The following is a 25,149-nucleotide window of genomic DNA, read 5'->3' on the forward strand; positions in this document are numbered from 1 at the left end:
TGCAGGTGAAGACACATTCGAGCTCTTCACGGTGAAGCAGGAGCTGGAATACGTTGAGAAACAGATCCGTGGTCTGCTGGTGAAGCAAGCCGAGCTGTTGGATCGGCGCTCATCGCTTGAAGCATCACGCTCCTACGCTCACAAATCAGTGGTTAGTAGCGTTAACTCTTTGACTCCGACTTCGTCTACTCCGTATGTTACTCTGCCCAGGAGGACGCGATCATCTCGGGCTTCATTCACTCTGGCACCGAAACAACAACATGGACCATGGATCACACAGCGGAAGACACGAGCTAGGACCAGAGTATCCGCCTCTCCGCCCCTCCCGGTCTTCGAGATCTCCACCCGGAATCGCTTCTCCCCTCTTCGCGAGCCGGAACGCGACGACTCCGTGATCATCGGCACATCCATGGTCCGTCATGTCCGCGCTACTTCGGATAAAGGTAAGGTGCGCACTCACTGCTTTCCTGGTGCTCGTGTTCTTGATGTCGCTGCACAGGTTCCTGAGATCCTGAACGGGGACGAGCGCGTCGGAGCTGTTGTGCTGCACGCGGGAGCGAACGACATCAGGCTGCGGCAGACGGCGGTTCTGAAGAGGGACTACAGGAGCCTGATCGAGACGGTACGCAGCACAGCGCCTAAAGCAGCGATCATCGTGTCTGGACCGCTTCCCACGTACAGACAAGGACAGGAAAGGTTCAGTAGACTATTTGCATTAAATGAATGGTTAATGTCATTGTGTAATGAACAGAAACTGCTCTTTGTAAATAATTGGCATCTGTTTTGGGAGAGACCCAGGCTGTACCGTGCAGATGGACTCCATCCCAGCCGAATCGGAGCGGCTGTGCTGTCGGACAACATCTCCAAGACGTTACGCGCCAGATGACTAGTAAGTCAAAGTCCAAATCACAGCCTTTGCGGTCCAAACTTAACTGCATAGTGTGGAACATTATATAGAAACTGTGTCTATTCCTCGTTTAGTGAAGCCAAACAATAAATCTAGTGCAGAAATCTTGTTGTAATTAAACCAGAAAATCTAAATATCAGTGAACAGAAACAATTTCTAAAGCTAGGTCTTCTAAACATTAGATCGCTCACACCTAAGGCGGTAATTGTAAATGAAATGGTCACAGGTAATAACTTCAATGTTCTGTGCCTTACTGAAACCTGGCTTAAACCAAATGAGTATTTCGGTCTCAACGAATCTACTCGCCAGGATACTGTTATAAACATGAGCCTCGCCTGATCGGTCGTGGCGGCGGTGTTGCAACAATCAATAAAGATATTTTTTATTTTACTCAGAAAACAGGTCACAGGTTTAATTCATTTGAAGTACTTGTGCTAAATGTTACGCTCTTAGATGTAAGAAGGAAATCCATATTATCTCTAGCCTTGGCTACTGTATATAGACCTCCAGGCCCATATGCTGAATTCCTAAAAGAGTTCGCAGACTTTCTCTCGGATCTATTGGTGAATGTCGATAAAGCAATAATTGCTGGAGATTTTAACATACACGTAGATAATACAAATGATGCTTTAGGGGCTGCATTTACAGACTTATTGAACTCATTTGGGGTCAAACAAAACGTCAGTGGTCCCACTCATCGTCTAAATCATACACTAGATTTAATTATATCATATGGAACCATTCCAACTGATATAGATATTATACCGCAAAGCGATGATGTCACTGATCATTGCATGGTGACTTGCATAATACGTACTGCTGAAATATGTCATGTTGCGCCACGTTATTGTCACAATCACCAGTTGGAGTGCCCCAGAGAATCACCAGAGGGCACTCCACATCAGAACTGATCACTTCACCAGAACTCCGTTTCCCATAATGCCTCATCCCTGTGACAGAATACACGCTCAGAAATTACAAGCCGTGGCAATTCAATACTTCGCAAAGAGTCCTTGTTTGAGTGTGGCTTATATAGGCAGTCTGAAATGAGGTGCAGGTGTGCGTGTAATCAGTCACAGGGATGAGGCATTATGGGAAACGGAGTTCTGGTGAAGTGATCAGTTCTGATGTGGAGTACCCTCTGGTGATTCTCTGGGGCACTCCAACTGGTGATCGTGACAGTTATAGACCAGGCAGAACAATCCTTCCAACCACTATAGATGGATTCTCAAATAGCTTACCTGATCTATCTAAGCTGCTAAGTGAACCCAAACAAACAGATGAATTAGAGGAAATGACTAGCAGTTTGAGCACCATTTTCACTAGCACATTAGATATTGTTGCACCATGGTACAACAGTGCTACGCATGCTATCAAGAGAGAAACTCGCAACTTAGAGCGTAAATGGAAACAAACTAATTGAGAGGTCTTTAGAATTGCGTGGAAAGTATGTCACGTTATAAAAAGACACTAAAAACAGCCAGGGCTGAGCATCTCCGCAAACTAATCGAAAATAACCAAAATAATCCAAGGTTTTTATTTAACACCGTGGCTAGACTAACAAATAAACAGACATCACCGGAGCAAAATATACCGTTACAGTTTAGTAGTAATGATTTTATGAATTACTTCAATGAGAAAATAGAAAGCATCCGAAACACAATTATAAATGTACAATCCTCTATGGTGTCTTATGATTCAGCTTCAATTCTGGCCCCTCTAGAACAACTACACCGCTTTACAACGATAGGACAGGAGGAGCTAAATAAACTTATCATTGCATCTAAACCAACAACATGTTTATTAGATCCAATAACCACTAAACTACTAAAAGAACTATTACCTGTAGTGGAAGAGCCTCTCCTCAATATTATTAACTCGTCTTTATCTTTAGGTCATGTTCCAAAAATATTCAAGCTGGCAGTAATAAAACCTCTCATTAAGAAACCGCAACTAGATCCAAATAACTTGGCAAATTACAGACCCATTTCAAATCTTCCATTTATGTCCAAAATACTAGAAAAAGTAGTGTCCGCTCAATTGTGCTCTTTTTTGCAAGAAAATGATATCTATGAAAAATTCCAGTCAGGATTCAGACCGCATCATAGTACAGAAACTGCGCTGGTTAAAATTACAAATGATTTACTTTTAGCTTCTGACCAAGGCTGTATCTCAATACTAGTCCTACGTGATCTTAGCGCTGCGTTCGACACTATAGATCATAAAATACTCTTGGATCGACTACAAAACTTTCACTGGTGTCCAGGGACAGGCATTAAGCTGGTTTAGATCGTACTTATCGGACCGTTATCATTTTGTCTGTTTAAATGGGAAAAAATCAAAGATAACGTCAGTAGACTATGGAGTACCGCAAGGATCGGTTTTAGGCCCTCTGCTGTTCTCAATATATATGCTGCCACTTGGTAATATTATAAGAAAACATGGAATTCATTTCCACTGTTACGCTGATGACACTCAATTATATATTTCATCACGACCAGATGAAAACACTAACTCATCTAAAATGACAGAGTGTCTCAAAGATATAAAACACTGGATGACGCGGAATTTTCTGCTATTAAATTCAGATAAAACGGAGGTATTACTTATTGGTCCAAAAAACTACTCACAAAACCTCTTACAATACAACTTTAATATAGACGGATGTCCTGTTACTTTATCCACTACAGTAAAAGACCTGGGTGTTATACTAGACCGCAGCTTGTCTTTCGAAAATCATATTTCATATGTTACAAGAACAGCCTTTTTCCACCTTAGAAACATTGCTAAGCTACGTAACATGCTTTCTATTTCTGATGCTGAAAAATTAGTTCACGCATTCATGACCTCGAGACTAGATTACTGTAATGCTTTATTAGCCGGTTGTCCTGCATCCTCAATAAACAAGCTACAGTTAGTACAAAATGCAGCTGCTAGAGTTCTTACTAGGTCAAGAAAATATGATCATATAACACCGATTTTATCATCTCTACACTGGTTACCTATTAAGTTCCGTATCAACAATTAATTACCTATTAATTGTTATTTAAGTGAAATTACTGAACTTAAATATACAAGTTTGATAAAAATTATCATTAAAGAAGAAAATTTCAAATGGCATTTAGAGGCTTTTGCATCTGAACTCTTCATATATACAGGGATTACATTTCTCCACTCCGTCGCTACGAGAGAGAGTCTGTGACGGAATTCCGTCATTACCAGGGTTCCCCACTGTCCTCATGTCTTAAATTCACTTTTCATAATTTTAAGGCCGTAAATATGCTCACATTTCTCAAAAAGTGTAATAAATGTGTTAAATTTAAAAACGGAGTAGTTTTGAGTTTGGGTTCTGCATCATGCACTAGATGTGCAAAAAATGTGGTATTAACTGGTAAGACTGCAACAGCAAATTCTGAGAATATGCTAATTAACTTAATTAGCATTATTTTATGTTTATTTCTGTTGCTGTTCCCTTCTGAAGTTTTTATTACTTATTGAATAAAAATTTATAAAAAATACAATTTTTTTACCAAATGCTATAGTTTGATTGTAATCATAATGCAAAACCTGATACTTATCTAAACAATTTCGTAAAAAATAAAAATAAAGCAGTCTTTTAGAATATCTAGATGTATATCTAAAAGAAAAAAAAAAAAAAACCCGAATAAGATAGAGAAATCATGTCTAAAAAACAAACAAACAAAAAAAAGCCTTTCTATGTATTTATATAGGAAGAGCTTACAGGCTGGTACAGGACATTGCACACATGTAACTATTTTTAAAGCCACTAGATGGCGTGCTTCTACTTGAACATTTTTTTTTTTATTAGGCTGGCACTCTATTTAGATGTGAAATGTTGCACTTATTGAAAAAAAATATATAAAATACAAATATATATAATTCTAATGGGAAAATAGCTCATAAAATTATATAATTAATGCAAAGTATCATAAAAAAACCCTGTAAAAATTCTAAATAATAATCAGAAAACAATAATAGAACAACAATATATTTGAATGGTTATCCTGGAGAAAAAATAAAGTAAAATTGTAATGCTTCATCCGTTTTTGACCGGGGGGACTAAGTGACTTCTTCGGTTACGCAAAGAAAAGAAAAAAAAAACTGGGTTGAGATGCCAGGAAAGACGTACACTTCGTGATCTATGCCACGAAGTGCTTGGCATAACTAACCTCAGCGAGCCTGTGAGCCTATGTGCAATGAGGTCCTAACATTGCAAACCCTACTCACACACAATCGGTATATAGGTTCCTAGTAGTATTTATAGTGCTAACCGTGCCTGCATTTCCCAACGACGGTAACCATTTTTAAAAATTAAAACCTGTTTTATCATATGTAACACAGGTTAAATAAAGAACATTTAATTTTCATGCTATTTAGTGATCTATCCCCTTAATAAAATTTGATAAGTGATGGAAAAAATGAGTAATATAAAAAATAATAGACATGAATAAATATGCAAATTCATTCTCGATAAAAGCTCGGTGATCAACCAATGAGAGCTCTTTGTCATTTGAGCCATGGGTGTCGACGAGCATGCGCAATGACAGAAAGAGACGAGCTTGATTGAGAAGAGCAGACGCAATCTGATCGTCGTGATCGTTTTATAAATCTTAGATTGAAAATCTTCGAAACAAATAATTAAAAAGTTGCAGTTTGATTAATTTGATGCATTCTGAATGAGAAGCCGATCGTATAGAGGAATACATTCTATCTGGTGAGTCAGTATCATTTACTGTAATTAACCCTCTATGGTACGCAATATGATATCAGTGATAAAAAATGTTTTTGTTATGTTTTTCCTGCTTAAAATTGGACACTATAACAATATCAATAAACTTTATCATTCTTTTTAAATGTATTTATTCATTAAAAGTTTGTTGCCTCAAGGCAACATTGTACCACAATGGACAAATTGAAACGTTTGACATTTTCATGAAGAAAAAAATTAAAGATTTATTGAAAACACCAATTTACTTAACTAAACACTTGAACAAACATATTTATCAAGTTTTTAATGAATTACACATTTCATATTTAATAAAAATTAACTTTTATTATCCAGCTGTTGCCCTCAGGCAACATTGTACCATCGTGGAACGCAAGTTCTACAAACCATCATATCAAGTTATCATATCAAAATATTACAGTCGGTGTTGTTTCAGGGTAAAACATTAACAATCACCATAACCTTATCCTAATATTAAGGCCAGGTCTCAACAAAAGCAAGATCAGACATGTGGAAGACCTCCCAGGCCGACCTAATGACCCGTGTGAGGTCAGGGGGGCCTGACCCCCCCAGGGGCCCGACAGGAGCACCCCAAAATCCAAGAATCCCAGAAGCAGCACCGCCAAATGTCCCGTTGACCCCATTGAACGGTCCCAAGCCACGCCCCGTCCCACAAATCCATTATTTGTCCGATTACCCACTATAGTGGCCAAATGTCCCGTCGACCCCCGCTGACCACTCCCAAGCCACACCCACGCCCTGTCCCACGAACCCACAATTTTTCCGATTACCCACTATAGTGGCCAAAAGTCCTGTTGTGATCCCCCTGACCACTCACAAGCCACGCCCCCATGCCACTCACCCACTATTTGCCCAATTACCCACTATAGTGGCCAAATGTCCCGTCGACCGCGGCTGACCACTCACAAGCCACATGCCCTGTTCCACAAACCCACTATTTGCCCGATTACCCTCTATAGTGGCCAAATGTCCTGTTGAACCATGCTGAGATTTCATATTGTAAAAGTGGAGATACATAGATAGTTCAAACTCTTTTCCTTACAATTCAACTATACATTATCAGATTCACAAAAAGGGTCTTGCGCATGCGCGTGCGTTCGGTTGTTTGTGTTTGTAGCTCCGGAGAATTTCTTCACTAATCCTTGATTTTCTTCTTTACCACTTGAAGAGTTCAGATGCAAAAGCCTCTAAATGCCATTTGAAATTTTCTTCTTTAATGATGATTTTTATCAAACTTGTATATTTAAGTTCAGTAATTTCACTTAAATAACAATTAATAGGTAATTATCATCGCCATTTAAGTGAAATTACTGAACTTAAATATACAAGTTTGATAAAAATCATCATTAAAGAAGAAAATTTCAAATGGCATTTAGAGGCTTTTGCATCTGAACTCTTCACTTATTTATAAACAAGCACTTTCTATTTTTATATCATGTGAACTTATCCTCGATACTATTCCTTATAAAAAACAATTGGATTGCTTTGATATCGCTACTTATATCCAACCTTCCGAATCCCGGCTACTAGCCTTTAGCCCGCTAGCATTCCACGCGTGGCCTCGCGCCTATTGGCCGTCTCATTTTACACCCGTTTCACTGAATCCTGGTTATTTCCGGCATTTCAGTCCTAAATTAGTAGTGATAGTTGTAGTATCACTACTAATTTACTGTTCATCTGTTATAATGGCGAACATATCAGATGCTTGTCTAACATTACCTCTGAGTGCAGGTGAAGACACATTCGAGCTCTTCACGGTGAAGCAGGAGCTGGAATACGTCGAGAAACAGATCCGTGGTCTGCTGGTGAAGCAAGCCGAGCTGTTGGATCGGCGCTCATCGCTTGAAGCATCACGCTCCGACGCTCACAAATCAGTGGTTAGTAACGTTAACTCTTTGACTCCGACTTCGTCTACTCCGTATGTTACTCTGCCCAGGAGGACGTGATCATCTCGGGCTTCATTCACTCCGGCACCGAAACAACAACATGGACCATGGATCACACAGCGGAAGACACGAGCCAGGACCAGAGCCGCCTCTCCGCCCCTCCCGGTCTTCGAGATCTCCACCCGGAATCGCTTCTCCCCTCTTCGCGAGCCGGAACGCGACGACGCCGTGATCATCGGCACATCCATGGTCCGTCATGTCCGCGCTACTTCGGATAAAGGTAAGGTGCGCACTCACTGCTTTCCTGGTGCTCGTGTTCTTGATGTCGCTGCACAGGTTCCTGAGATCCTGAACGGGGACGAGCGCGTCGGACCTGTTGTGCTGCACGCGGGAGCGAACGACATCAGGCTGCGGCAGACGGAGGTTCTGAAGAGGGACTACAGGAGCCTGATCGAGACGGTACGCAGCACAGCGCCTAAAGCAGCGATCATCGTGTCTGGACCGCTTCCCACGTACAGACAAGGACAGGAAAGGTTCAGTAGACTATTTGCATTAAATGAATGGTTAATGTCATTGTGTAATGAACAGAAATTGCTCTTTGTAAATAATTGGCATCTGTTTTGGGAGAGACCCAGGCTGTACCGTGCAGATGGACTCCATCCCAGCCGAATCGGAGCGGCTGTGCCGTCGGACAACATCTCCAAGACGTTACGCGCCAGATGACTAGTAAGTCAAAGTCCAAATCACAGCCTTTGCGGTCCAAACTTAACTAATATGCATAGTGTGGAACATTATATAGAAACTGTGTCTATTCCTCGTTTAGTGAAGCCAAACAATAAATCTAGTGCAGGATCTAGCAAAAATCTTATTGTAATTAAACCAGAAAATCTAAATATCAGTGAACACAAACAATTTCTAAAGCTTGGTCTTCTAAACATTAGATCGCTCACACCTAAGGCGGTAATTTTAAATGAAATGGTCACAGATAATAACTTCGATGTTCTGTGCCTTACTGAAACCTGGCTTAAACCAAATGAGTATTTTTATTTAGGAACCGTCCGTAGCTTTTCGCACGAGTTCAAATTTTTGAACGCATCCGGATGACCAATGGACACGATTTTCTTCGCACCGCACTCGGTCGGACCCGTTTTTTGACCCATTGTCATGCGGTCTGCGAATCTCCATAGGAAATGAATGACTTCCAATCGTTTCGCAGCCGCATCGGAGCTGTTTTCAACTGCCAGTGTGAAAGGCGGTAGAGTATGTTCCGTACACTTTTCGCCTATCGCCGCACGTCAGCGACCACTAGCAGTTTGTGTGATCGTTCTCCGGGGGAATATCCATTGATTGGTCCACACTTTGATTGATGTCTTTTGGACCAATCGTTTTTGAGAAAAGTGGGGAAAACTACCTCCTCCACCTGTGTACGGAAGATCATATGCGTTAACGATGTTCCGTACAGGCTTGGTGTTCCGTACAGAGCGCATAACTTGATTTCAACGGCGAAAATGGAAAATTAACTGATCAGCTGATCAATTTTAATGTTAAAATATTCAATTCATCATCACTCCAGTCTTCAGTGTCACATGATCCTTCAGACATCATTATAATATGCTGATTTGATGCTGTTTTTATCAATTGTATGTTAAATAATTAATAATGATAAAAACAGGTTTACTGGTTAATTTTTTAATGATCATATAAACCAACAACATGTTTATTAGATCCAATAACCACTAAACTACTGAAAGAACTATTACCTGTAGTGGAAGAGCCTCTCCTCAATATTATTAACTCGTCTTTATCTTTAGGTCATGTTCCAAAAATATTCCAGCTGGCAGTAATAAAACCTCTCATTAAGAAACCGCAACTAGATCCAAATAACTTGGCAAATTACAGACCCATTTCAAATCTTCCATTTATGTCCAAAATACTAGAAAAAGTAGTGTCCGCTCAATTGTGCTCTTTTTTGCAAGAAAATGATATCTATGAAAAATTCCAGTCAGGATTCAGACCGCATCATAGTACAGAAACTGCGCTGGTTAAAATTACAAATGATTTACTTTTAGCTTCTGACCAAGGCTGTATCTCAATACTAGTCCTACTTGATCTTAGCGCTGCGTTCGACACTATCATAAAATATGATCATAAAATACTCTTGGATCGACTACAAAACTTCACTGGTGTCCAGGGACAGGCATTAAGCTGGTTTAGATCGTACTTATCGGACCGTTATCATTTTGTCTGTTTAAATGGGAAAAAATCAAAGATAACGTCAGTAGACTATGGAGTACCGCAAGGATCGGTTTTAGGCCCTCTGCTGTTCTCAATATATATGCTGCCACTTGGTAATATTATAAGAAAACATGGAATTCATTTCCACTGTTATGCTGACAACACTCAATTATATATTTCATCACGACCAGATGAAAACACCAACTCATCTAAAATGACAGAGTGTCTCAAAGATATAAAACGCTGGATGACGCGTAATTTTCTGCTATTAAATTCAGATAAAACGGAGGTATTACTTATTGGTCCAAAAAACTACTCACAAAATCTCTTACAATACAACTTTAATATAGACGGATGTCCTGTTACTTTATCCATTTTTTAATTACTGGTTAGTTAGCCTATTTGTGGAAATAATTATTATATTTATATTTTTTCCATTCTCTGATGAATAGAAAGTTCAAAAGAAACGCATTAATTTGAAATAGAAATATTTCGTAACACTATAAATGCATTTACTGTCACTATAGGCCTTTTTCACGGAAGTTAGAACGCACATCCGGTTCAGCGTTTGTTGTGTAAAGACACTTCCGGTGAAATGGAGTCAGACGTGCTCTTCACAACTTCCCTGAGAAATATACCGGCAATGACTTCAGCGGATGTTTTTCGTCTTGTCGAACTTAATTCAATCGCCCCGCACTCAAAACTCAACAAAGGGTACAAATTCTTCCACGAAAATTACATCTTTAATTACGAAGGTAAGGAACGAAGCATACATTCGCATGCGTTTGCTAAAGTGATATTTCTATACATACCTTTATAACATTGTCAAGTTAAGGCATCTTCATTTATATAGTGCTTTTAACAATGCAGATTGTTTCAAAGCGGGTTTACAGAGATACAAGGATAGGCTAGTTTAAAATAATAGAGATTGTTTTGCCTTTATAGCAGTTCTTGAATAAACGATTTACCAGCTTATAGTCTGAAGAGTCTTTTAAACAGATAAAAATAGTCCGAAAATGTGTCTTAATAATCTTTAATGTGATTGTTCATTTTTGTCATGCAATATTCAGCGTCGAGTGTGAGAATCAATTATCGTGAGATGTAGGTGTTATAGGTCGATGAGGAAGCGTGAGGAGCCACATTCTCTGCAGGTTTGATAAGAAATGAAGGCTTGGTTTCACAGACAAGGTTTAGCCAGGCTTTAGTTCAATTAGAACGTTTAAGTAGCTTTTCTTCTTTTAATAAATATGCCTTAGAAAGAAAAACCTTACTGGTATGCATCTTGAGACAAAAGAATGACACTGGCTTATTTTAAGATATGCTTTCAGTTAAAACAGCTCAAACATACATTTTAGTCTGAGACTGAATTGTATAATGTCTTGTCTGTGAAACTATAAAGCTTACAGTAAAAGGGGAAGTTTTTATTTTCTTACTGCGGTTGCAATTTTCTAATTTGAGGGGGTTTCTCCTATAAATTCATTTTTTCATGATGTTCTCATGAATGTTCTATATATAGACCATTTCACAAGAGGTAAACACTGGTCCAGAAGCACTTCCTGTTTCAGTTTTTTAACACTACATAAAAGCTGGGATAAAATACAACCAACAGAACATTTAAAACTGAATCAAAAAGTTAAACAAACATCTTTAAGGTGTTTTCTTTACATGTGAAATAAAGAAAACCGTTACAAACTGAAACAGGAAGTGCTTCTGGACCAGTGTTTACATCTTGTGAAATGGTCTATAATCTAGTATTAAACTTGCTACATTAAAATATACTGATATTGGATTTTGTCTTTTTCTTTAGATCACTTTGAATGTTGACACAGTGCCTGTTGAGTTCACTAGCTCGTCATGCACATGTACTGCAGGCAAAGCTTTATGCAATCATCTGGTTGCAATGCTTTTTCAAACTGCGCACTTCAGCATGATGCAGATGCAGACAGTACCACCATCTACGGCATGCACAGACACTCTGCAAACATGGCATAGACCAAGAACACAGGTAACATTACAACTAGCTATACATTAGTTTAGCAAATTTCTGACAGTTAGTTAAAATATACTCATAAAGTTTCGCTTTCAGGGGATTTCTGCAGAGACTACAGATCAGTTGGTGGTCAGAAAGCCAAAGACGTCTTCCAGAAGTGTATGCAAATCTACACTCTACAGAGCATACACTAGTAACAAAGAAACTTTTCATTCAATAAATATGTATATTTTAGATTACATAAGAAATAATTAAGCTGTGCATAAAAACAGTTTAATGTATAACATGGAGGTTCACAGTTTTTTACATTAATTATAGTATGTATTTTAATTGAGAAAGACTTTTAGTAATTACATTTGGTCTGATAGAGATCTCCTATCTCTGGTTTATTGAAAGTAGCACATTAACATAGAACAATGATTAAACTGACTGGAACTACCTGTGGATTAAACTGTTTTACTGCACACTTCTAGCCAATAAGAATCAAGTATTCAGACAGATCATGGTATAACAGCACATAAAAAATGTAATACCCATGTGATAAAGTTTCCTAAACGTATAATTTGTTTTAGGTCACTTCCCTGACCCAGCAGTATTGGCTATTGGAGAAGCTGTCAAAGGACTCACTCCCCAACCTTTGATTTCCTGCGTCCTTACCGGTTTTTCAGAACTAGTTTTGGTGGACTCCAGATTTGGTCCTGTGCCTCGAGGTTCAGTGCTCTCCTACCAATGCCGTCCTGTTGTGACCAAGAACTACATTAAACATCCAGATGCTCCTGTGTACCCTAAACTCCCTATTAATGGTTCTACATTTCTGAGGAGCTTGCACTTCGTGCCAAACTGTCACCAGTTATTCCATTTGGAGAGCTTAAGTGTCACACAAGAGTTGGCAGTTATAATAGAGGAGCGGACTCAGGAACAATCCGAGTGTGCACTGTGGAAAAGCATGCGCAAGCCTAGAGTGACTGCGAGCCGATTTTATGAGGTTTCTCATGTGCGAGGGGAGACATCTGGCCAGGCACTGGCAAGGCGGATACTCAGGGGTGTAAAGCAAACTAGGGCAATGAAAAGAGGCCTTGACAGGGAACCCGAGGTGCTGGAACGTTACTCTGAACTGTTTAATGTGAATGTCTCACCTTGTGGTTTCGTTGTGCACCCAGATGCGTCCTACCTTGGTGGCAGTCCTGATGCCAAAGTTTATGACCCTAATGCAGATCCCTGTTTCGGGCTTGCTGAAGTGAAATGCCCAGATGTTCCTACAGTTTCTGAGGTTGGGCATATACAAATTGTGAATGGACAGGCAACCCTGAAAAAATCTCACAAATATTACTGGCAGGTTCAAGGTCAGCTGGCTGTAACTGGACTCAGTTGGTGTGACTTCATCACTGACACTGAAGAGGACATGACAGTTCAAAGAGTGTGGAGGGATAATGTCATGATAGCCCAGATGCGAGAAAATCTGGACCTTTACTACTTTGGTGCTTACATGGATGAATTTCTTAAGGGGGGTATGTAATAGGCCTATTTGCACTGTATACTACTAATCCTGTAAAAAAAAAAAAGATAGTCTGGAATTTTTTGTAAATTATTTTTATTTATGTCTGTAATTGTGATGATTTCAAGATTTTATATTTGTATAAATGTATGTTTTAACACTGAGATATGATTTAAAATAAATGTTTTATGAAAATACAATTGTTGCTTTATTTCAACAATGGAAGAATAGTCATCTATTAAACTATACAATGTGAAAAAATATAATACAAGGTGTAACTAAGATATACATTTTATTACATAAGTCAGTCTTTTTGGGATAGTTCACTTTCCCATTGACTTACATAGAAAGAACAAAATATACAGTTAACTGTTTGATTACTGACATTCTTCAAAATATTTTCCCTTGTGTTCAGCAGAAGAAAGTTCATAAAGGTTTGAAACAACTTGAGGGTGAGTATATGATGACAGAATTTGTATTTTAAAGAACTATCCCTTTAAAATAAAAAAGGCTAAGATGTACATACCCCTTTGTGACCTTTAACATCAAGTGGCCACTGAAAATTACTCATTAAGCAGCAGTTAGTCCACAGCTGGTTAACTGTTCCAGACAGGGTTAAAGGTACAGTGGTGTCCCAGATGTGAAACTCCTTCACTCTTCTGATGGCTCTCTCAACAAGAATTCGAAGACGAGCTATGGCTTGTGTTCTCTCCGCATTTTGCTGAACTGAGCTGCTGTTTTAAAAGGTGGTATGATGAGTTTGGCCCCCCGTTCTGCCAGCATCTTCTCAATGGTGAATCCTTTGTCAGCCATACAAGCATCACCAGGCTCCAGCAAGTCAAGAATCCCTGACTGTTTCGTCAACTCTTGATCGGAGATGGAACCTGTGTACAGGCTGGAAACAAAAGTAACTGCTCCGCAAGGAGCAATACCGATTAACCCCTTGAAGGTAGTGGTGTTTTTATATGAGGAGAACACCTCAGACTGGAGTGTGAGTGAAGATGGATTCTGGCATCGTATTTCTGTGTAGTCAATGATGACCCTCACCTCTGGACAGAACTGCCTAAATTTTTCTGGCATGGTGGCCTTCACTTGCTCTCTGCTCATCCATATGGGCAGTGATCCCAGGACAAGATAAAGATAGCTAGCCCAAGTTATTATGATGCGGCTAACACTAACAGTGGAGACACTAACTTTGAAAATGTCAGCCAACACTTTCTCCTTCAGTCCTGCAGCAACACGACAGGAGTACAAAAAAAACTCATCAATCAGTGGCAAGCTGCGGTGATGACTGTGAGAAGCTTCCACAGAAGTTGCCTGTCCTTTCTTCTGGGCCTTAGACCAGTAAACTAACATGGATGCTGAGGGCTCAATCCAACGCCTTCCAGAATGCTTGGAAGACCTCTTCAGATGGAAACCTGGTGTAAAAACGTATGTCTTCATCTGAAGCACAGAATCTCTGAAACTGCGACAGAGAGTGACCTATTCTCAGCTGCATAATCTCACTTTCCAGCCTTCTGACTTCCGCTTCCAAATCCTGTATTCGTGCAGCTGCTGCATCCTGAGCACCTAGATTCACACACACACACAAAAAAAACGTTTATTACAGTGGCAAACCATTATTAATTACTTATGTAAACAAATATTATTATAGCTACATATTACACCCAAACTTTGCACACTCAGACCCTGTGTCCATATCTCAAAGGTGTTGTGCAGTAATACAACCTGCCTGATTTACAAATTCGTATATAATTATCTGGCTTTTATTATGATTCAAAACAAATGTTTATTGTAGTAGTCATTTTAAGACTTTATCTTAACTGTATTACTGCTTAGTTGTGGCAACATTAATATAAGAAAAAAAGTATGCTGAAATCTTCCTGGAACAGTAATTTTTGTCAACATTTAATAAAATGATATTCTTGATATTATTATTATGACTTGAAAGTGAAAGAACATGTAATAAAGGCTTCAATTATATATTTAATATACTATAAAAGTTGCATCATAATTTGTTTTCAGAAATGCATAAACATACCTGGAAGAGGAGTGACTGCATAGTCATGATCTGCTTTAGCTGCCACTTCAGTAACTACTTCATCATCGTCTTGGGGATCGTCGGATGGTATGGTTTGAACTCTAACACGTTCGTAAACAGACTCACGTGAAGTTTCTCCCCAGTTGTTCCACATAAAGCGGGACGGGACAGCCCCTTCTCTGAGGCGCTTACGACCAGTAGCGGCAGTGAAATCATCATCCACTGCAAAAAATTAAATCTTGCCGAGTTAAAAAATCTTAAAATAAGGCAAGAATTCTTCTTTTTTTTTCTTCTAAGATAAATTAACTAGCCTAGAACTAAAAGCCAAAGATTATTTTGCTTGTTTTGAGAAAATTTTACTTAAATTTTCTTACTTAGAAAAAAATGCCAATTTTGGTGATTTCTTTCATTTAATTAAGTATCTTTTTAAAGTGAATGGTATATTTTGACATACTCCAATGTGTCCAATTCCAATTTCAAGACATATTTTCTTATTTTAAGAGCACAAGGTTTCTTATTTTTAGAAAACAACGTTAGCACATTCAGACACAAATATTTTTTTTTTTAATTGTTTCCAACTTTACATTGAATGAATGCATGAGGCTTTTAGCGCTTTCATATGAACTACTGTCCACCCAAAGTGCTTTGCAATCATGCCAGGGGATCTCTCCTCAACCACCACCAGTGTTCATCATCTACTGGGATGATGCGACGGCAGCCACAGCACCAGTGTGCTCACCACACACTATAGTGGAGAGGAGAGAGAGAGAGAGAGAGTGATAAAGCCAATTCAGTGAATTAAACTTAGTTTGAACCATAACATTTTTTTCAGTGCTGACAACTGTCAATATCTTGTACATCAACCAGTAACTTTATTTTAAATGTTTTTTCCCCCCAAAATGAAAATTTCCTGATAATTTACTCACACTGTCATCCAAGATGTTCATGTCTTTCTTTCTTCAGTGGAAAGGAAATTAACTTTTTTGAGGAAAACTTTTTAGGATTTTTCTACACACAATGGACTTGAATGGCAACCAAAATGTTGAATCAAATCTACCAATCAAATCTAATTAACATCCACTGAAAATTTCCACTGAAAAGACACACGGATGGCATTTTGGGTGAGTAAATTATCAGGAAATTTTCATTTTTAAGTTAATTGGGGAAAAAGTAGTGAAGTAGTGAAAAAGTTAGCAAAGGTCTTTTGATCACTAATTGTTGACAGCAGTTGTTTTCATCAGGTTCTTATAGACGGCAGTTGCTTAAATTACAATAATTTAAAATAATTGCTCTCTTTATTTTATATATATATATATATATATATATATATATATATATATATATATATATATATATGAAGAGTTCAGATGCAAAAGCCTCTAAGTGCCATTTGAAATTTTCTTCTATAATGATAATTTTTATCAAGCTTGTATAAGTTCAGTGATTTCACTGAAATGGCAATGATAGTTACCTATTAATTGTTATTTAAGTGAAATTACTGAACTTAAATATACAAGTTTGATAAAAATCATCATTAAAGAAGAAAATTTCAAATGGCATTTAGAGGCTTTCGCATCTGAACTCTTCATATATATATATTCAATTTCCCAGTGATGTATGTGTAACCTTGATGTATGTGTTAACTTTACTCAGTAATATAAAATAATACATACTTTTTACTAGGTTTTACAAGCAAGTAACAATAAAGGACGCAATGACGTTACTAAACCAGTGAGAGGCAGCACTGCATTAAAGCGTGCCTAATGCGCAGAAGAAAAAAAAAAACAAAGAAGAAGAAGCGGCACGATAGGCGCCAATTTTGCAGATGTGGAAACTAACGTTCGTTGACAGACTGACTACATTTTTATCTGGAGCCTCGCTACGTTTGGAGTAAGTTAATAATAAGGTGAGTAATCAAATCAAGCTTGCGACTTTCGTGTGAATGATTTTTTTTTTACTGTATGTCGATATATTTTACTGGTCTGCAAATAATGTGGACCAACTAATTGTGATCAGTGATGTAGTGGTGCCTGGAGAAGTGGGTATACTCTTAATTTATGCCCCAAATATTTTTTTAAGCGTCCCAGCAAAGGATGAACGCCCTGTGATATAAACAGTGACATGTAAGACTACTAGTCTTGCATTAGTATTCAATATGCAAGACTATAGAATAGAGTATAATGAATACAATAGAACACATTGAATCAGTAGTATTCTTGCATATCAGGGCCGCACATATAGTTTTCTAAATACCCAGATGCCAGGTCCCATAAATTTTATTGTTTGGGTGGTTCGGGGGGGCCCCCCCCCGAGAAAATTTTGATTTTCCTGATCTCGAAATGAGCATTTTAAGGTGTTTTGATGGCCAAAAAAATTGACAACAATAGCTTTAAAAACATGAAGTAGCCTATTTGATCAGATTCTTAAACATGAGAATCAGTTCCAGTTTCAGCGACTTTTCTTTCCTAAATTAATTAATGTTTTTTGGACTAATCTGTTAATTTAATTAATGGTTCAATTGCTCACTCAAAAAGACAGTCACTTGTCGCCACCCTCTGGCTAAATGATGCAATTGGCGCAAACGCAGACAAGTCAAACACATTCGAAAAAATGTTATACAAATATATATACAATAATAATGGCAATATATTTAATAGGGTGCTTGTGTTGTTAAATTGAGCTTGTAATTTCCACTGCATTTAATCAAACTGATTATTTCTGTCGGTCATTAAACGTCTATTGAAAAACAGCCGTAAATTTGAGCTACTGCATCTTATCTCGCACTGTCGTTAACTGAAGTGAAGCGTCGCGTTGGGATTCGCGCTCGGCTCGCTCTTCTGTGAACAAAAATACTGCATTCTTTGATTGGTCTCACGAACATTTTGATATTGACGAGCAGGTGAGTGCTGAAGCAGATCAGATGAGAAGGTCAGTTATCGTCGCGATGGGAGAATCATTGCAGCAACAAATTAGAGTTAATATTACGGGTACAACTCTAACGGGGTGTTTTTTTTTATTCACAAAATTGGATTAGCAACTAAATGATGCGTATCAGAGGGGATTTAGAAGTGGGTATACGCAATGCCGACTGAAAAGGAAGTGGGTATACGCCGTATACCTGCGTATACCCTGCACTACACCACTGATTGTGATATTAGGAGCTTGAAGAATATGCCTTGGTGTGGCCTGTTTTTTTCTGGTAGCTAAGTTACCCTAACAGCTCCTGAATGCCTAAAAAACGATTTATTTGTCCCAAATGTAAGAATTATGGTTTCCTATTTTACCACTTTCACTTATGCATTCTCCTCTGTTGGCATAGGTTTGTAAATTATTAAGGTTAACGTTATAAATCTGGTGAAATGGCGCACATAACGTTACCGTTAACGTGCAGCTTATGCACAGATGACGTTTGTGATAAGTTTTGATAGTATTTGTGATTTCACAACAGCATTATACTCTATAATTATACTTTATACTTGATTTTTAAATAAAGTAAATTCAGAATAGCATGCAATGTAAAAGTGATTTTATTTTCTCAAACTCAACTGCTTTATCGCCATTTTTTAACAATATGAAAAACTTAATGTTAGGTGATGTTATCCCTACTGATGTTATCTTACTGGAACCTCATTGCATCAAAGATGGACCAGACCTTCTCAATGCGAAGACATGAGATTGTGGGCAGATGGAGCAGTGGAGCTCTTTTTACAGAGAGACAAGTAAGTTAAGTACTTATGCATATCCCGTTTTCCACAATGAGAAACCACATTCTGTTTAGGTTTACTTTAGAATTGGCCTGTAGGCCTGACCATGCATTGAACAATGTCCACACTGTCCCATGCCTTGTGTGTGTGTGTGTGTGTGTGTGTGTGTGTGTGTGTGTGTGTGTGTGTGTGTGTGTGTGTGTGTGTCTGTCTGTGTGTGTCTGTCTGTCTGTGTGTGTGTGTGCGTGTGTGTGCGCGCGCCTGTGTTGTAGGTGTTTGCAGAGTTTGACAGGATAGTCACCACAGATCTGCAGACAGCAGAGTAACTTTTATGGTGCTGTGGATCTCTACACACCACGCTTTGTCACAATCTTCAAGTCTTCAAGAAGCATTGGAGAGAAATTGTATGGGCTTATGCAGCAAATTAATACAGAGGTGAGTTTACTGCCGCCTTCATTTTTTTGTTATTATTCTGAGTTGATCATGGTTTTGCTTGCAATCTATCTAGCTGTTTACTTAAGTGTTGTGTGGTTTTGTTGATAAACCCTTTAACTGTAATCTTAATAGTCACTTCTCCACTTAAAGGGATAGTCCAATTTTTTTTGAAATAGGCTAATTTTACAACTCACCCAGAGTTAAACCGTTTTCGAATGTAACTGTACGTTTTCCGCCTGTATTGTTGCGCACAGTGTTTCTCCTGTTTGTCAGTGTTGTTTCATCTGCCTTTAAATTGGTTTAAATAAGTGAGACGTGTGTTCTCCACTGAATTCAAGCGCTTCTCACTGGATCTCGTGAGCGAGACGATCAGAGTAAACGCCTCTGCTCTAGTGAACTTGCGCTGCCATTTGGACTTTGAGCCGAGTGGATAAATGGTGCGTGTGGCGCGCGGTTCAAATTGGTTTTCTTCAGCTTTTGACGCACAAACATTAATTGAACTCTTGATATCGTTTTATCAAGAAAAAATATTATGATAATTATCGTTTTATCGCCCAGCCCTGCTTAAGGAAGAGTAAATCATGGGCTTAATTTCATTTTTGGGTAAACTAGCCCATTAAGAGTCGTAATAAAAAGAAAAAAAAAAGATAAATGATATAAACTAATACATGGATTAAAGGCAGTGTATGCAGGGCAGCTAACTGATGATTATTCATGCCTTTTCACTTTTCCCTGTTGTAATATTTTTTTGTTTTTTGGTTTCATTCAGGTATGTGATGTTGATGAAGCCTGGGCACAAGTATCTGTTGGGGACTGTCATTGATGAAGAACTTCTCTCTCTCTAACTCTCTGTCTACTGCCATCATTGTTGAGAGAGGTATTGTAATGGATAATCTGCAGAACCTGCCTCAGGCAATTTGCATCTATTTTGGTCAGTCTTATGCTTTAAATTTGGATTTCGCAAAAGAAATAAACACTTAACTTCATTCAGAAATTGATGCGTGGTTTGGGACAAAACAAACTCCCAACAAAACGGCAATCTCTGAAAAATTACTTTGTCTTTCTTATCTTTCTTGGGCTTTAAAGTGCTAGATGCCTAGGCTGAACCATTGGTCACCCAGTATCATGCTATTGGATCATAACGATAAACCCAGGCATAGCCTTTAGCACCTCACTATCATGGCAAAATGTCATGACCACAACATCATTGCAAGTTTCAAGGCCCAGAAAGGTAGTAAAAACATTGTAAAAATAGTCCATGTGACCACAGTAGTTCAGCTTTAATATTGTAAAAATAGTCCATGTGACTACAGTAGTTCAGCTTTAATATTATGAAGCGAGTCTCTTTATGATCTTTATGAGTAATATTATGATCTCTTCTCTTCAATGTCATTCTCCTACACTGTTGATGTAGTGTAAACAGCCCAGTGCTTCTGGGTTCTACGTCAGAGCGTAGGCTTATTATTGGCCAGCATGACACATGACTAGCGTTGGCCAATAGTGAGAGAGCGTTCGGAAGAATGAATGTCCGTAGAACCCAGAAGCACTGGGCTGTTTACACTACATCAACCCATTAGTTGGATTATTTTTATTAAGTTGCAATGACGTTGTAGTCAATAGATACAGTCAGCAACGCGTCATAGTTGGGGGGCGTGGTCGGCGTGGGGGAAAGCAGCGCGACCATCGTATGTATTTGAATGACAAAAATGTCATATTGCGAGTCATTTATGCCAGCCGACCGGCAACGGTACATTGCAAAATTAACTGTAATAGGTTGATTGCCCTTATTTAATTAAAAACTGGGTCAATGACCCAACCAAATGACCGGAGGTGTCGTTTCCAGACTATTATATCTGGTTGAATCTTCAGGTAAGACATCGCGGAAGCTAACGGCAACACAAGCCTATTACTCAATCAACTTGCGTATAAGTTAAGTGTATAAGTCCATAAAACCATGTCACTTACCAACTGTACGTATGCTTCACTCCAAACTATTAATCCTTTTGTAAAACGGTGATCAGTTTTAGCTACGAAATTGCAGAGGGACTTTGCTGACAGTTATCCGAATTCTCACAGACTGCAGTCTGATAACCTTCAGCTGATAACGCTAATGTGACTGAGAGACATATCCCTTATAAAAAACAACTAAAGGAATCTTGTTGTATTTTAGGACAAAATATTATAGTAACGTTAATATTCCTATAGGAAAACTATAGTATTTTGGGACATAGCCTAGAAGTATAGAGGTATTAAAGAACATCACAGAAGTATTATACGTAAGGGTTAATGCCCGACGAGGTGTCCATTGTCAGGTTTTAATGGACGACGGCGAGGCGTAAACCGGCCGACGCGCAGCGGAGGACGGTTGCCTCCGCCGAAGTCCATTAAAACCTGACAATGGACACCTCGGAGGGCATTAACCCGCTTATACCATGGTCACTTGCCAAATAAAACATTAGTTTATATTTTAATTAGGCTAAATCTAGTTTTTACAAATAATAACTTGCCTTGCCTGCCTGACTGTTTATTTAGCAACCGGAGATATATAGTCCGCTTAGTTCGTATCCCTTTACTTCAGGTTCACAAATGCATTTTTTTTTCATGAAACACAAAGGTAGGCATAGTTTTTTTTTTTATTACTCATAAAACAATTAATCAAACAACAATAAAAAAAACAATTAGCTCTGATCTCCAGCTATTCGCGCTTAACGTTATAGAGGGCAATAAATTAATCAGATCAAAGAGAGGGTAATTTTCCTCAGGCTCCTTAGGCTTGAAACGCTGTAACGTTCAGCCTTCTCCTGCCTTGGTTGTCTGGACAGCTGCGTAAAACTCCCGCAGGGTCTCATTCAGGGGTGCATTTCCCGAAAGCATCGTTATCCAACTATGGTCGCAAGTTACGTCGTTACCAATAGAGTTCAATGGAGCAGAGCAGCAGCGGTGTAATTTTCTCCGTTTTATTTACATTTTTTCTTTCTTCAGCAGCATACCAGTCGTCAAAGTTGCCATATTCTCCATAAATGTTAAAAGAAATAGCACGAAGTCGCTCATTGTATTAGGCTATAATATCTAACGTTAGATGATAGAGCATGTGACTGCCTGTTGCTATGGTTACTCACAGCCGTTGTAGGCAGCGCATTTATTTATTAATTTCGAATGGTAAACAGGCAGTTTCACCAGAACTACTTTACTAGGTGTCCTCTATCACTTTTTAACGGACACCCTGCAGCCAATCAGAATCGAGTATTCACCCAGACCATGGTATAAACTACTATAGAATACTAATAGCCATAGGATTACTAATAGCTATAGTTATTTTTCGTAAGGTATGTAACGTCAGACAAATCTGGCCCACTGCCTAATACGAGTTAAACATCTACTACTATCACACAGGGACCTCTACTCACACAGTAATCTAATAAGATATTATTAATTTTGCCATTTTGTCCTCCTATCCGGTTCTGTATGTATGTAAGAAAGGCTGTAGAACTTCAATTTATAATTTGTTAGTTTATTGGTGGTACAGAAAACGACACAGCAACCCTTCGGCATGATTGTCCCATGTATTTCAATGAGCGCCAAGGCAATGTTTTCCCCCACGTGACAGGGCGTTCCCGGGGGCGTTCCCAGACCAACCGACTGTATCTATGGAGGGACCGAAAGCTCTCAGATTTCATCAAAAATATCTGTATTTGTGTTCCGAAGATGAACGAATGTCTTAGGGGTTTGGAACGAAGTTTTTCGGGTGAACTATCCCTTTAAGATGCTGTCGGCATATTCATTTCTAATGTACATGTGTGACAGAGACATTGCTTTTCCATTGTTGAATTTTTTACAATTTTATATCCAAGTTTGGTCTCCGAAGTGTTATTGATTAAAGTGATTAATTGTTATTTATTGAATTACTGTTTGTTGAGGATGTGTTAGTCAGGGTATGGTCTCAAATATATTTATTTTTATTCAGATTTTATATTTTAAAAAATATGTTGTTGTACTTAAATGTTTTTGGGTAACACAAGGTTAATTAGTTAAACATTTCCTAAAACATTAAAACCAATGATTGTATTGGTTAACATTAGTTAATGCACTGTGAACTAACATGAACATTATTATTAACTAACATTATTACTTAATTTATTAGAGTAAAGCTTACTTGCTATTTTTAAGGCAATCAGTTTGCGTGGTTTTAACAAGTAAACTGGATTGCTTTTGAAGTAAAGTAAACTCAACTAGCATAAATGAGTACATCTTAACTAAATGAAATTAGTTTTAAGTTACTGGAGCTCTCATGTAAGTGTACACTACTAGACATGCACATTCCTATTTCACTTTACTCAGTTTTTTTTCAAGGCAATTGGTTTGCATGCTTTTTTCAAGTTTACTAATTGAATTTTACAGCTTTGTTTTAATATGCTTACCAACTGCTGTGATGTGATGCATTGCTGTAATTTTTGTAACAATCGTTTGCTTTCCTTTTGCATTTGGAGTTGATAAAGCAATATTAAGAGCATGTTTGTTGTACCGGATTTATTAAATGTATATCCGTTTCAGAGCTTATTTTTAGAAATAGTCTCGATTGAGACATCCATGTTAGTTCTTAGTTACTTATTTTAATACTTTAAATACTTATTTTAAACCAAACCTTTCATTCAAAATAAGCCTGACACTCTTATAATGTATATATATATATTCTTAAATCAAGATATTTTAAACCAAACCTTTCCCTAAAAATAAGCCCGAAACCCTTAAAATGTGTATATTCTTATATCAAGATCATTTAAACCAAACTTTTCTCTCAAAATAAGCCCGAAACCCTTAAAATGTCTATATATATTCTTATATCAGAGATCATTTAAACCAAACTTTTCTCTCAAAATAAGCCCGAAACCCTTAAAATGTGTATATATATTCTTATATCAAGATCATTTAAACCAAACTTTTCTCTCAAAATTAGCCTGAAACCCTTAAAATGTGTATATATATTCTTATATCAAGATATTTTAAACCAAACCTGTCCCTAAAAATAAGCCCGAAACCCTTACAATGTGTATATATTCTTATATTAAGATCATTTAAACCAAACTTTTCTCTCAAAATAAGCCTGAAACCCTTAAAATGTGTATATATTCTTAAGAACTTTTTTATCACAAGTTTATTTGTCTTGTTTCAAGAAGTCTTATTAAGTAAAATTTTTCTCACCCCATTGGCAGATAATTTTGCTTGTTTTTAGGTTTTTTTTCTAAATTTATTTATTTTTTTCTTATTTTTGTATGTCGATTTTTTTACAGTGCATCACTGAAGTGTCTACAAACAAATGTGCTGCCTCTGAGGATCGTAAACTTCGGTCCTTCTACTCGTTTTATAGCATGTATCCACTTTTTTCTCAGACAATTATTGCTGGGAAAACCATGAAAACTGAAATATGGTTGCCGCTGCTTATTACTTTTGCAGTGAGGAACACTACAGTGACAGGTCGATGTAGCTTCAGCCATTGTTATTACGACCGGAAGTGTCTTTACACAACAAACGCTGAACCGGATGTGCGTTCTAACTTCCGTGAAAAAGGCCTATTGATCAATGTAATGTGTCCTTACTGAAAAAAAACTATTAATGTATATATGTCTCCACAAAATACACAACTGTTGATGATAAGAAGCAGCAGCAAATCATCAGACTGATTTCTGAAGG

The 25,149-nt window shown here is 38.0% G+C and overlaps 1 protein-coding gene, 1 long non-coding RNA gene and 1 pseudogene across 2 annotated transcripts; 2 read left to right on the forward strand and 1 right to left on the reverse strand.

Moving 5' to 3' along the window:
* The first annotated feature begins 347 nt into the window (after positions 1-347).
* LOC120467789 (uncharacterized) lies at positions 348-13,481 on the forward strand. Its single transcript, XM_089135389.1, has 6 exons — positions 348-889; positions 7,407-8,287; positions 10,324-10,551; positions 11,604-11,801; positions 11,883-11,979; positions 12,359-13,481. The coding sequence occupies exons 3-6, from the start codon at positions 10,453-10,455 to the stop codon at positions 13,300-13,302; spliced, it is 1,338 nt and encodes a 445-aa protein (XP_088991515.1). The 5' UTR covers positions 348-889; positions 7,407-8,287; positions 10,324-10,452; the 3' UTR covers positions 13,303-13,481.
* Positions 13,482-13,974: 493 nt separating this feature from the next.
* On the reverse strand, positions 13,975-24,953 carry LOC148977315 (uncharacterized; annotated as a pseudogene).
* LOC148977316 (uncharacterized) lies at positions 17,115-23,056 on the forward strand. The gene is made up of 4 exons (XR_016169863.1): positions 17,115-17,228; positions 18,913-19,041; positions 19,299-19,461; positions 20,231-23,056. It is a non-coding gene; the product is annotated as an uncharacterized LOC148977316 (long non-coding RNA).
* Positions 24,954-25,149: the final 196 nt, after the last annotated feature.

This window comes from Pimephales promelas, chromosome 10 (assembly GCF_988280905.1).
Source record: "Pimephales promelas chromosome 10, fPimPro1.hap1.1, whole genome shotgun sequence".
Taxonomy (NCBI): Eukaryota; Metazoa; Chordata; class Actinopteri; order Cypriniformes; family Leuciscidae; genus Pimephales; species Pimephales promelas.